The 13,367-nt window shown below is 53.4% G+C and overlaps 1 protein-coding gene across 1 annotated transcript in view; it reads left to right on the forward strand.

The window, feature by feature from the left end:
* Positions 1-13,367, forward strand: part of MROH1 (maestro heat like repeat family member 1) — a 130,452-nt gene that overhangs the window by 51,344 nt on the left and 65,741 nt on the right. The window contains 3 exon segments of the mRNA XM_017883492.1: positions 238-389; positions 1,154-1,294; positions 1,756-1,848. Of these exon segments, the coding sequence (XP_017738981.1) occupies positions 238-389; positions 1,154-1,294; positions 1,756-1,848 (386 nt within the window).

Below are 13,367 nucleotides of genomic sequence, written 5' to 3' on the forward strand. Positions count from 1 at the left end.
AAAAAAAAAAAAAAAAAAAAAAACTCATCTGCAAAAACCCTGTTTCCAATAAGGCCATGAATTTGGGGGGACACTTTTCACCCCTGTGCAGTCCTGGAGTTCTGTGCGTGGCTGGTGTCTAGGGAGGGCACCATGCAGGCTGCCATGGGATTTCTGGAAGGGGCAGGAAGCAGACAGGTGCTGGGGATCGTCACAAGCCCACGGCCTGCAGCCGCTTACCACTGGCCGGTGTCGCAGCTCTGCAGCGCTTCAGCGAGGGTGCCCTAGAGTACCTGGCCAACCTGGACCGGGCCCCAGACCCCACGGTCAGGAAGGACGCCTTTGCCGCCGACATCTTCAGCGCCTACGATGTTCTCTTCCACCAGTGGCTGCAGAGTCGAGAAGCCAAGGTACGCCCCATGGCTGTACCACTCCACACCTGATGCCAGGGCGCTCTCCTTCCCACATTCCCTGCCCATGGCAAATTGATCGGAGGGTGGTGGTGGTGCACTGGCGAGCAGAGGTGCCCAGTGAGAGGTGGCTCACCTTTGTCTTTTTGAGACAGAGTCTCACTCTGTCACCCAGGCTGGAGTGCAGTGGCATGACTTGGCTCACTGCAGCTTCCGCCTCCCTGGTTCAAGTGATTCTCATGCCTCCCGAGTAGCTGGGATTACAGGCGTCCGCCACCACTCCCAGCTAATTTTTGTATTTTTAGTAGAGATGAGGTTTCGCCATGTTGGCCAGGCTGGTCTTGAACTCCTGACCTCAGGTGACCCACCCGCCTTGGCCTCCCAAAGCTCTGGGATTACAGGTGTGAGCCACCGTTCCCAGCCACCTTTAGGCTGCCACACCTGCGCAGGACCCCACCTGCAGTTCCCATCCTTACGACTTGTGCCAGAGGTGCCTCGTCACTGTGGGTTTTTCCTTCTGCCCAGAAGCCCAGTGCTGCTGGGGGCACTGAGCATCCCTACGGAACCCCTGGGCCTGGCCACCATCTGGCTTGCTGTCGTCTCCCCACAGCTGACCTCTGGGTGCTGGGCTCACTTCCCAGCCCCTGTAGCACCCACTGGTAGCCCAGTGTTGGTTCCTGTCTGTCCCGGTGCTTGCTGGACATGCTCTGAGCAGTCAGTGTTGACTGAGCAGCGTGAGCTTCCCGTCCACTGTCCCTTCTCAGCTCCGTCTTGCCGTGGTGGAGGCTCTGGGGCCTATGAGCCATCTGCTGCCCAGTGAGAGGCTGGAAGAGCAGCTGCCCAAGCTCCTCCCTGGGATCCTCGCCCTCTACAAGAAGCACTCAGAGACCTTCTACTTGTCCAAGGTATCTGCAGGCAGGGCAGGTCTACGGTCTAGTCCCTGAGGACTCCTCCAATCAGTATCCCCTGGGGGTGGCCGTGAGTCCTCTGCTAGGGCTCAGTGGTGGGTGGGGGTGGCCCTGAGTTCTCTGCTAAGGCTCAGTGGTGGGCTGTGAAGGACAGGGCCCTCGTGGGGGACCAGCTTAGTTTTCCCATCGCTCTGCCCTGGATGGTGCCAGGAACCTGGGCCTTTTGGTCTATGGCACCTGTGGCCTAGGGAGCCCCCTTCCTGGGCCCTCCCACCCTCCTCCCTGGCTCTGAGTTCTAGAGGTAGACGAAGGGCCTCCTCATTTGAGCCCCAAGGTGGGGCCCATGTCCTCTTGGCCCATGTCTTCCTGTGGCCCAATTGGGAGGCTCTGGTTGACCTCACGGTCGGTTCAGGGAGCTGGAAGTAGGACTGACGGCCTCTTCTGCCTACCCCGAGCAGAGCCTGGGACAGATCCTCGAGGCAGCTGTGAGTGTGGGCAGCCGCACATTGGAGACCCAGCTGGATGCCCTCTTGGCTGCACTGCACTCCCAGGTAGGAGGCGGGCATCAGTGGGCGGGTTCAGGTTCTGCACACCTTTCCATGGGAAGTTGCTGGACGAGGGGTGCAGAAAGCAAGTTGGGATGGACGGCTCAGCCATGCGGGGCTGAGGACTGGGTATTCCCTAAAGGTCACTCAGGTAACTTCTTAGCGATGTGGCGATGCTCTTGCCCTGCCCAGCAGTGGCATGTGCAGGTGACATATTAGCCCCCAGGATGGAGGTGGCAGGACTGGGTGCCCAGGCCCAGTGCGGGCCCGGTACAGGTGGTCTCGGAGAAAGGTCAGCGCGGAGTGGGTGCCCAGGCCCAGTGCGGGCCCGGTACAGGTGGTCTTGGAGAAAGGTCAGCGCGGAGTGGGTGCCCAGGCCCAGTATGGGCCCGGTACAGGTGGTCTCGGAGAAGGTCAGGGCAGAGTGAGTGCCCAGGCCCAGTGCGGGCCCAGTACAGGTGGTCTTGGAGAAAGGTCAGTGTGGCCGAAGCGCCAGCTTGGGGAGACTGCCCTGGGTTTCTGGGGACAGAGCTCATAGGAGCAGAGGAGAGGCCCTGCGCTGCAGGGTGGGGTCTTGAAGGCCCTGCTGGAGAGGAAGCAATGTGGGGCGGAAGCTGAGCATCTGGGACCCCTCCCCAGGTCGGGTGAATGAGGCCTGAGAACAACTGAGGGACGCAGGTGCTGGGTCACCCATGACCCTGGCACTGGGGTTGTCTGTCCATGCGACTTTCTGGACAGAGGGGAGAGGGGCAGGAGCTAGAGGGTGGTGTGGTGAAGTCTGCAAGGAGACTTTCGGAAAAAAAGTGTGGAGGTGTGGGCTCGTGTGGAGGTGGGCTTACTGCTTGGCTCTGCCCCTCACCTGGCCCACTCCAGCTGGGCCCCACTCTCCACCGCCTGGATGGTCCTGGCTGCATCCCAGAAACAAAGGGGAAGAGGGGACGGCAGCCACAGAGCTAGTAAACATAATGTAAGTGCTGTGAACAGTTACATGGTAACAGATTTAAAACTGGATGAAATGGTTAGGTTCCTAGAAAGATAAAATGTCAAAATTGGTATGAAAAGCAGCAGAGAATTAAATAAGCCAGTAGAGCAACAGAAATAATATTCTAAGACCTTTCTTCCTTAAAACAAGCCCAGGACCCAAATGGTTTCACGACTGAGTTCCACCAAACTTTTGAGGAACAATTAATTCCTGTCCAGTGCAAGTACACTTGGAAATAGAAAAGATCCAGAGCTACCTCTTTCATTCTGTGAGGTCTGGCTCAAATCCCCAGCAGAGCTGTATAAGGAAATGCAGGTGTGTCATGATGAGCATAGCCGTGAGGTTTTGCATAAAGTAGCAGGTTACTGAACCCAAGACCATCCTTTTACTTATGTATGTATGTATGTATGTATTTTGAGATGGAGTTTCACTCTTGTCGCCCTGGCTGGAGTGCTGTGGCGCAATCTCGGCTCACTGCACACTCTGCCTGTTGGGTACAAGTGATCTCCTGCCTCAGCCTCCTGAGTATCTGGGATTACAGGTGCCCACCGCCACACCTGGCTAGTTTTTTATTTTATTTTTTCTATTTTAGTGGAGATGGGATTTCTCCATGTTGGTCAGGCTGATCTCGAACTCCTGACCTCAGGTGATCCACCCGCCTTGGCCTCCCAAAGTGTTGGGATTACAGGCATGAGCCACGGCACCCAGCCAAGACCATACTTTTCAAAACACCTTATGTGGGAAGGCTTAGCTCACAACGCAAGGCCTATCCAGCGTTTGGGAACTGTCAGTGCACTTCATCACAGTAATAGACTAAAGAAAATAGTGTCTGAGTTCAATCAATGCAGAAAAAACTTTTGATGATTTTTTCTTTTCCCCTGAGATAGAGTTTTGCTCTTGTTGCCCAGGCTGGAGTGCAATGGCGCAATCTCAGCTCACTGCAACCTCTGCTTCCCGAGTTGAAGTGATTCTCTTGCCTCAGCCTCCCAAGTAGCTGGGGTTACAGGCGCCCGCCACCACACCTGGCTAATTTTGTATTTTAGTAGAGACGAGGTTTCACCATGTTGGCCAGGCTGGTCATGAACTCCTGACCTCAAGTAATCCCCTGCTTCAGCCTCCTAAAGTGTTGGGATTACAGGCGTGAGCCACTGTGCCTGGACTGAAATTCTGAACAACTAAGATTGGAAAGGAACTTCCCTAACTTAACAAAGTTTGTATACCCGAACCCTCGATCTTCTTCATAACTGATGGGAAGTTTTAGGCAATTCCCTGTAAGGTCAAGAACAGGAAGGGCCTGCCTCTCGCTGCAGGTAGGGTCCTCTACTGGTTCTACAGAGAAAGAAAAGAACCAGGAGGGAAGGGAAGATGGTCATTATTCATCACCCGTCCACCTTCCTGGCCAAACTATTAGGACCAGTCAAAAGTTCCGGCAAGGTGTGGTGGCTCACATCTGTAATCCCAGCACTTTGGAAGGCTGAGGAGGAACTGCTTGAGCCCAGGAGTTCGAGACCAACCTGGGCAACGTAGGGAGACGCCATCTCTACAGAAAAAAATTAGCTGAGTATAGTGGCACAGATCTGTAATCCCAGCTATTCAGGAGGCTGAGGTTGGAGGATCACTTGAGCCCAGGAAGTTGAGGCTGCAGTGAGCCATGATCATGCCACTGTACTCCAGCCTGGGTGACAGAGCAAGACCTTGTCTCAAAAAAGAAAAAAAGTTCTGCAAGTTTGCCAGTTACAAGACCAACCTACAAAAGCCGAGAACATTTTCTACACCAGTACTGACCAGCTAGAAAGTGTATGAAAACACTATCTGTAATAGCAACAGAAACTTATTAACAGCCAGGTGTCATGGCACATGACCTGTGGTTCCAGCTACTCGAGAGGCTGAGGTAGGAGAATCGCTTGAGCCCAGGAGGTTCAGGCTGCAATGAGCTGTGAACCAGCCAGTGCATCCCAGCCTGGGCGACAGTACAAGACCTTGTCTTAAAAAAAAAAAAAAAAANATGTGAGGCACAAGTCTGTCTGTGAGGGTGGGTGGGCATGGCGCTGCCCCTCTTGTCTCTGGCAGACTGGAGTGGGCAGGAACTTGTGGCCAGAGGGCATTTTGGGAGGAGGTTGGTACTTGCACCAGTTTTCTTTGGTGACAAAGCGCCAAGTGCAAATTCGGTGGCTTCAAACACCAGAAATGTATTTTCTCACAGTCTTGGAGACCAGAAGTCCAAGCTCACGGTGTTGGTAGGACGGGCTCCTTCTTGGGGCCCAGAGAGAGAATTCACTTTAGGCTCCCCAGCTTCTGGGGGGCCGTGGATTCAAGGCGTCCTTGACCGGAGGCTGCCTGGCCCCAGTCTGTGCCTCCATGTCACATGGCCGTCTTCCTCCTGCCCCTGCATCTCTTCTTATAAGGATGTCATCATGTTGGAGTTACGGCCCACCCTACTTTGCTATGACCCCATTTTAACGATCACATCTGGCTGGGCGCGGTGGCTCATGCCTGTCATCCCAGCACTTTGGGAGGCCAAGGTGGGCAGATCACTTGAGGTCAGCAGTTTGAGACCAGCCTGGCCAACATGGTGAAACCCCATCTCTACTAAAATATAAAATTAGCCAAGTATGATGGTACACACTTGTAGCTCCATCTAGTCAGGAGGCTAAGGCAGGAGAATCACTTGAACCTGGGAGGCAAAGATTGCAGTGAGCCGAGATCAAGGCACTGCACTCCAGCCTGAGAGACAGAGCAAGACTGTGTCTCAAAAAAAAAAAAAAAAAAAAAAAAACTCATCTGCAAAACCCTGTTTCCAATAAGGCCATGAATTTGGGGGGACACTTTTCACCCCTGTGCAGTCCTGGAGTTCTGTGCGTGGCTGGTGTCTAGGGAGGGCACCATGCAGGCTGCCATGGGATTTCTGGAAGGGGCAGGAAGCAGACAGGTGCTGGGGATCGTCACAAGCCCACGGCCTGCAGCCGCTTACCACTGGCCGGTGTCGCAGCTCTGCAGCGCTTCAGCGAGGGTGCCCTAGAGTACCTGGCCAACCTGGACCGGGCCCCAGACCCCACGGTCAGGAAGGACGCCTTTGCCGCCGACATCTTCAGCGCCTACGATGTTCTCTTCCACCAGTGGCTGCAGAGTCGAGAAGCCAAGGTACGCCCCATGGCTGTACCACTCCACACCTGATGCCAGGGCGCTCTCCTTCCCACATTCCCTGCCCATGGCAAATTGATCGGAGGGTGGTGGTGGTGCACTGGCGAGCAGAGGTGCCCAGTGAGAGGTGGCTCACCTTTGTCTTTTGAGACAGAGTCTCACTCTGTCACCCAGGCTGGAGTGCAGTGGCATGACTTGGCTCACTGCAGCTTCCGCCTCCCTGGTTCAAGTGATTCTCATGCCTCCCGAGTAGCTGGGATTACAGGCGTCCGCCACCACTCCCAGCTAATTTTGTATTTTAGTAGAGATGAGGTTTCGCCATGTTGGCCAGGCTGGTCTTGAACTCCTGACCTCAGGTGACCCACCCGCCTTGGCCTCCCAAAGCTCTGGGATTACAGGTGTGAGCCACCGTTCCCAGCCACCTTTAGGCTGCCACACCTGCGCAGGACCCCACCTGCAGTTCCCATCCTTACGACTTGTGCCAGAGGTGCCTCGTCACTGTGGGTTTTCCTTCTGCCCAGAAGCCCAGTGCTGCTGGGGCACTGAGCATCCCTACGGAACCCCTGGGCCTGGCCACCATCTGGCTTGCTGTCGTCTCCCCACAGCTGACCTCTGGGTGCTGGGCTCACTTCCCAGCCCCTGTAGCACCCACTGGTAGCCCAGTGTTGGTTCCTGTCTGTCCCGGTGCTTGCTGGACATGCTCTGAGCAGTCAGTGTTGACTGAGCAGCGTGAGCTTCCCGTCCACTGTCCCTTCTCAGCTCCGTCTTGCCGTGGTGGAGGCTCTGGGGCCTATGAGCCATCTGCTGCCCAGTGAGAGGCTGGAAGAGCAGCTGCCCAAGCTCCTCCCTGGGATCCTCGCCCTCTACAAGAAGCACTCAGAGACCTTCTACTTGTCCAAGGTATCTGCAGGCAGGGCAGGTCTACGGTCTAGTCCCTGAGGACTCCTCCAATCAGTATCCCCTGGGGGTGGCCGTGAGTCCTCTGCTAGGGCTCAGTGGTGGGTGGGGGTGGCCCTGAGTTCTCTGCTAAGGCTCAGTGGTGGGCTGTGAAGGACAGGGCCCTCGTGGGGGACCAGCTTAGTTTTCCCATCGCTCTGCCCTGGATGGTGCCAGGAACCTGGGCCTTTTGGTCTATGGCACCTGTGGCCTAGGGAGCCCCCTTCCTGGGCCCTCCCACCCTCCTCCCTGGCTCTGAGTTCTAGAGGTAGACGAAGGGCCTCCTCATTTGAGCCCCAAGGTGGGGCCCATGTCCTCTTGGCCCATGTCTTCCTGTGGCCCAATTGGGAGGCTCTGGTTGACCTCACGGTCGGTTCAGGGAGCTGGAAGTAGGACTGACGGCCTCTTCTGCCTACCCCGAGCAGAGCCTGGGACAGATCCTCGAGGCAGCTGTGAGTGTGGGCAGCCGCACATTGGAGACCCAGCTGGATGCCCTCTTGGCTGCACTGCACTCCCAGGTAGGAGGCGGGCATCAGTGGGCGGGTTCAGGTTCTGCACACCTTTCCATGGGAAGTTGCTGGACGAGGGGTGCAGAAAGCAAGTTGGGATGGACGGCTCAGCCATGCGGGGCTGAGGACTGGGTATTCCCTAAAGGTCACTCAGGTAACTTCTTAGCGATGTGGCGATGCTCTTGCCCTGCCCAGCAGTGGCATGTGCAGGTGACATATTAGCCCCCAGGATGGAGGTGGCAGGACTGGGTGCCCAGGCCCAGTGCGGGCCCGGTACAGGTGGTCTCGGAGAAAGGTCAGCGCGGAGTGGGTGCCCAGGCCCAGTGCGGGCCCGGTACAGGTGGTCTTGGAGAAAGGTCAGCGCGGAGTGGGTGCCCAGGCCCAGTATGGGCCCGGTACAGGTGGTCTCGGAGAAGGTCAGGGCAGAGTGAGTGCCCAGGCCCAGTGCGGGCCCAGTACAGGTGGTCTTGGAGAAAGGTCAGTGTGGCCGAAGCGCCAGCTTGGGGAGACTGCCCTGGGTTTCTGGGGACAGAGCTCATAGGAGCAGAGGAGAGGCCCTGCGCTGCAGGGTGGGGGTCTTGAAGGCCCTGCTGGAGAGGAAGCAATGTGGGGCGGAAGCTGAGCATCTGGGACCCCTCCCCAGGTCGGGTGAATGAGGCCTGAGAACAACTGAGGGACGCAGGTGCTGGGTCACCCATGACCCTGGCACTGGGGGTTGTCTGTCCATGCGACTTTCTGGACAGAGGGGAGAGGGGCAGGAGCTAGAGGGTGGTGTGGTGAAGTCTGCAAGGAGACTTTCGGAAAAAAAGTGTGGAGGTGTGGGCTCGTGTGGAGGTGGGCTTACTGCTTGGCTCTGCCCCTCACCTGGCCCACTCCAGCTGGGCCCCACTCTCCACCGCCTGGATGGTCCTGGCTGCATCCCAGAAACAAAGGGGAAGAGGGGACGGCAGCCACAGAGCTAGTAAACATAATGTAAGTGCTGTGAACAGTTACATGGTAACAGATTTAAAACTGGATGAAATGGTTAGGTTCCTAGAAAGATAAAAATGTCAAAATTGGTATGAAAAGCAGCAGAGAATTAAATAAGCCAGTAGAGCAACAGAAATAATATTCTAAGACCTTTCTTCCTTAAAACAAGCCCAGGACCCAAATGGTTTCACGACTGAGTTCCACCAAACTTTTGAGGAACAATTAATTCCTGTCCAGTGCAAGTACACTTGGAAATAGAAAAGATCCAGAGCTACCTCTTTCATTCTGTGAGGTCTGGCTCAAATCCCCAGCAGAGCTGTATAAGGAAATGCAGGTGTGTCATGATGAGCATAGCCGTGAGGTTTTGCATAAAGTAGCAGGTTACTGAACCCAAGACCATCCTTTTACTTATGTATGTATGTATGTATGTATTTTGAGATGGAGTTTCACTCTTGTCGCCCTGGCTGGAGTGCTGTGGCGCAATCTCGGCTCACTGCACACTCTGCCTGTTGGGTACAAGTGATCTCCTGCCTCAGCCTCCTGAGTATCTGGGATTACAGGTGCCCACCGCCACACCTGGCTAGTTTTTTATTTTTATTTTTTCTATTTTTAGTGGAGATGGGATTTCTCCATGTTGGTCAGGCTGATCTCGAACTCCTGACCTCAGGTGATCCACCCGCCTTGGCCTCCCAAAGTGTTGGGATTACAGGCATGAGCCACGGCACCCAGCCAAGACCATACTTTTCAAAACACCTTATGTGGGAAGGCTTAGCTCACAACGCAAGGCCTATCCAGCGTTTGGGAACTGTCAGTGCACTTCATCACAGTAATAGACTAAAGAAAAATAGTGTCTGAGTTCAATCAATGCAGAAAAAACTTTTGATGATTTTTTCTTTTCCCCTGAGATAGAGTTTTGCTCTTGTTGCCCAGGCTGGAGTGCAATGGCGCAATCTCAGCTCACTGCAACCTCTGCTTCCCGAGTTGAAGTGATTCTCTTGCCTCAGCCTCCCAAGTAGCTGGGGTTACAGGCGCCCGCCACCACACCTGGCTAATTTTTGTATTTTTAGTAGAGACGAGGTTTCACCATGTTGGCCAGGCTGGTCATGAACTCCTGACCTCAAGTAATCCCCCTGCTTCAGCCTCCTAAAGTGTTGGGATTACAGGCGTGAGCCACTGTGCCTGGACTGAAATTCTGAACAACTAAGATTGGAAAGGAACTTCCCTAACTTAACAAAGTTTGTATACCCGAACCCTCGATCTTCTTCATAACTGATGGGAAGTTTTAGGCAATTCCCTGTAAGGTCAAGAACAGGAAGGGCCTGCCTCTCGCTGCAGGTAGGGTCCTCTACTGGTTCTACAGAGAAAGAAAAGAACCAGGAGGGAAGGGAAGATGGTCATTATTCATCACCCGTCCACCTTCCTGGCCAAACTATTAGGACCAGTCAAAAGTTCCGGCAAGGTGTGGTGGCTCACATCTGTAATCCCAGCACTTTGGAAGGCTGAGGAGGAACTGCTTGAGCCCAGGAGTTCGAGACCAACCTGGGCAACGTAGGGAGACGCCATCTCTACAGAAAAAAATTAGCTGAGTATAGTGGCACAGATCTGTAATCCCAGCTATTCAGGAGGCTGAGGTTGGAGGATCACTTGAGCCCAGGAAGTTGAGGCTGCAGTGAGCCATGATCATGCCACTGTACTCCAGCCTGGGTGACAGAGCAAGACCTTGTCTCAAAAAAGAAAAAAAGTTCTGCAAGTTTGCCAGTTACAAGACCAACCTACAAAAGCCGAGAACATTTTTCTACACCAGTACTGACCAGCTAGAAAGTGTATGAAAACACTATCTGTAATAGCAACAGAAACTTATTAACAGCCAGGTGTCATGGCACATGACCTGTGGTTCCAGCTACTCGAGAGGCTGAGGTAGGAGAATCGCTTGAGCCCAGGAGGTTCAGGCTGCAATGAGCTGTGAACCAGCCAGTGCATCCCAGCCTGGGCGACAGTACAAGACCTTGTCTTAAAAAAAAAAAAAAAAGAGGCCGGGCGCGGTGGCTCAAGCCTGTAATCCCAGCACTTTGGGAGGCCGAGACGGGTGGATCACGAGGTCAGGAGATCGAGACCATCCTGGCTAACACGGTGAAACCCCGTCTCTACTAAAAAATACAAAAAAAAAACTAGCCGGGCAAGGTGGCGGGCGCCTGTAGTCCCAGCTACTCGGGAGGCTGAGGCAGGAGAATGGCGTGAACCCGGGAGGCGGAGCTTGCAGTGAGCTGAGATCCGGCCACTGCACTCCAGCCTGGGCGACAGAGCGAGACTCTGTCTCCAAAACAAAACAAAAAAAAAGGGGCTGGGCACGGTGGCTCACACCTGTAATCCCAGCACTTTGGGAGGCTGAGGTGGGCAGATCACAAGGTCAGGAGATGGAGACCATCCTGGATAACACAGTGAAACCCCGTCTCTACTAAAAATACAAAAAAATTAGCCAGGTGTGGTGGCGGGTGCCTGTAGTCCCAGCTACTCGGGAGGCTGAGGCAGGAGAATGGCGTGAACCCGGGAGGCGGAGCTTGCAGTGAGCGGAGATCCGGCCACAGCACTCCAGCCTGGGCGACAGAGCGAGACTCCGTCTCAAAAAGAAAAAAAGAAAGAAAAAGAAAGAAACTTATTATGTATAGTAATTAATGAAGAATGTGCAAGAACTCTATGGAAAAAAAGTTTACAATTCTGAAAACAGTATTGAAAAAAGATGTGGCATAATATCATTTACACATTCTAAAAATGAACAAAACAATACACATTTGCAAAAACTAAGAACAAAGAATGGTTATGTACATGGGGCGGGGATGGGAGTAGAGAAGGGACTGAAAAGGGAAATAAGAGTATACAAACGCTGAGAAGGCAGAAAAGTGTGTCATCTCCTGTTCTTTGAGCTATCCGTTCATTTCTTTTGTTTTCCATAGCATTTTAGGCTTGTTCATATTGATCTATAGCAGCTATTTACTTAAGTTTGTTAGAGGCAGGGTCTTGCTCTGTCCTGCAGGCTGGAGTACAGTGATGTGGTCACAGCTCACTGCAGCTTCCAACGCCTGGGCTCCAGCGATCCTCCCACCTCAGCCTCCAGAAGAGCTGCGACTACAGGTGCATGTCACCATGCCTGGCTTTTTTTGCTTTTAATTTTTTGTAGAAACAGGGTCTCAGCCCGGCACAGTGACTCACACCTGTAATCCTAGCACTTTGGGAGGCCGAGGCAGGCGGATCACCTGAGGTCAGGAGTTCGAGACCAGCCTGGCCAACATGGTGAAACCCCGTCTCTACTAAAAAATACAAAAAAATTAGCCAGGTGTGGTGGCGGGTGCCTGTAATCCCAGCTACTCAGGAGGCTGAGGGTGGAGAATCGCTTGAACCCAGGAGGCAGAGGTTGCAGTTGCAGTGAGCTGAGATCGCGCCACTGCACTCCAGCCTGAGCAACAGAGTGAGACTCTGTCTCAAAAAAAAAAAGGAGAAGAAACAGAGTCTTACTCTGTTGTCCAGGCTGGTCTCCACCTCCTGGCTTCAGGTGATCCTCTTGTCTCAGCCTCCCAAAGTATTGAGATTACAGGTGTAAGCCACTGCACCTGGCCTATAGCAGTTATTTATAACCTTGTATTATATATGTGAAAATATTTGCTCCTACTTTGTCATTGAATCATTGATTCATTCTTGAGACAGGATCTCGCTTTGTCACACAGCCTGGAGTGCAGTGGCGATAACGGCTCACTGCTGCCTTGGCCTCCCAGGCTCAGGTGATCCTCCTGCCTCATCCCCTCCCCCAACCCCAGTAGCTGAGACCACAAATTATGCTACTTCATCCTTTATCTTTTAACTCTGCTTATGATACTTTTTGGCCATACAAAGTTGTTTAATTTTTACATTATCATTTATCCATCTTTTATGTTATAGTTCAGGTTTTGTTATACATAGAAAACCCTTTCAAATTCAGTGATTAGTGGCCAGGAACAGTGGCTCACGCCTGTAATCCCAGCACTTTGGGAGGCTGAGGCGGGCAAATCACGAGGTCAGAAGTTTGAGACCATCCTGGCCAACGTGGTGAAACCTGGTCTCTACTAAAAATACAAAAAGTTAGCTGGGTGTGGTGGTGGGTGCCTGTAATCCCAACTACTCGGGAGGCTGAGGCAGGAGAATTGCTTAAACCCGGAAGGCGGAGCTTGCAGTGAGCCGAGATTGCGCCACCTCATTCCAGCCTGGGTGACAGAGTAAGATTGCATCTCCAAAAAAAAAAAATTCAGTCATTTTTGTTTTCTGAATTCTCCCAGTTTCCCCTATGCTTTTATTATTAATAGTATTATTGAGACAGTCTCTCACTGTGTCACCCAGGCTGGAGTGCAGTGGCGTGATTTTTTTTTTTTTTTTTGAGACGGAGTCTCGCTCTGTCGCCCAGGCTGGAGCGCAGTGGCCGAATCTCAGCTCACTGCAAGCTCCGCCTCCCGGGTTCACGCCATTCTCCTGCCTCCGCCTCCAGGACTACAGGTGCCCGCCACCTCGCCCGGCTAGTTTTTTGTATTTTTTAGTAGAGACGGGGTTTCACTGGGTTAGCCAGGATGGTCTCGATCTCCTGACCTCGTGATCCGCCCATCTCGGCCTCCCAAAGTGCTGGGATTACAGGCTTGAGCCACCGCACCCGGCCAATGGCATGATCTTGACTCACTGCATCCTCCGTCTCCCAGGTTCAAGTCATTCTCCTGCCTCAGCCTCCTGAGTAGCTGGGATTACAGGTGCGTGCTATGATGCACGCTAATTTTTGTATTTTTGTATTTTTTTTTTTTTTTGAGACGGAGTCTCGCTCTGTTGCCCAGGCTAGAGTGCGGTGGCGCGATCTCGGCTCACTGCAAGCTCCACCTCCCGGGTTCACGCCATTCTTCTGCCTCAGCCTCCCGAGTAGCTGGGACTACAGGCGCCCGCTACCTCACCCGGCTAATTTTTTGTATTTTAGTAGAGAT

Source organism: Rhinopithecus bieti, unplaced genomic scaffold (assembly GCF_001698545.2).
Source record: "Rhinopithecus bieti isolate Rb0 unplaced genomic scaffold, ASM169854v2 scaffold_13617, whole genome shotgun sequence".
NCBI lineage: Eukaryota > Metazoa > Chordata > Mammalia > Primates > Cercopithecidae > Rhinopithecus > Rhinopithecus bieti.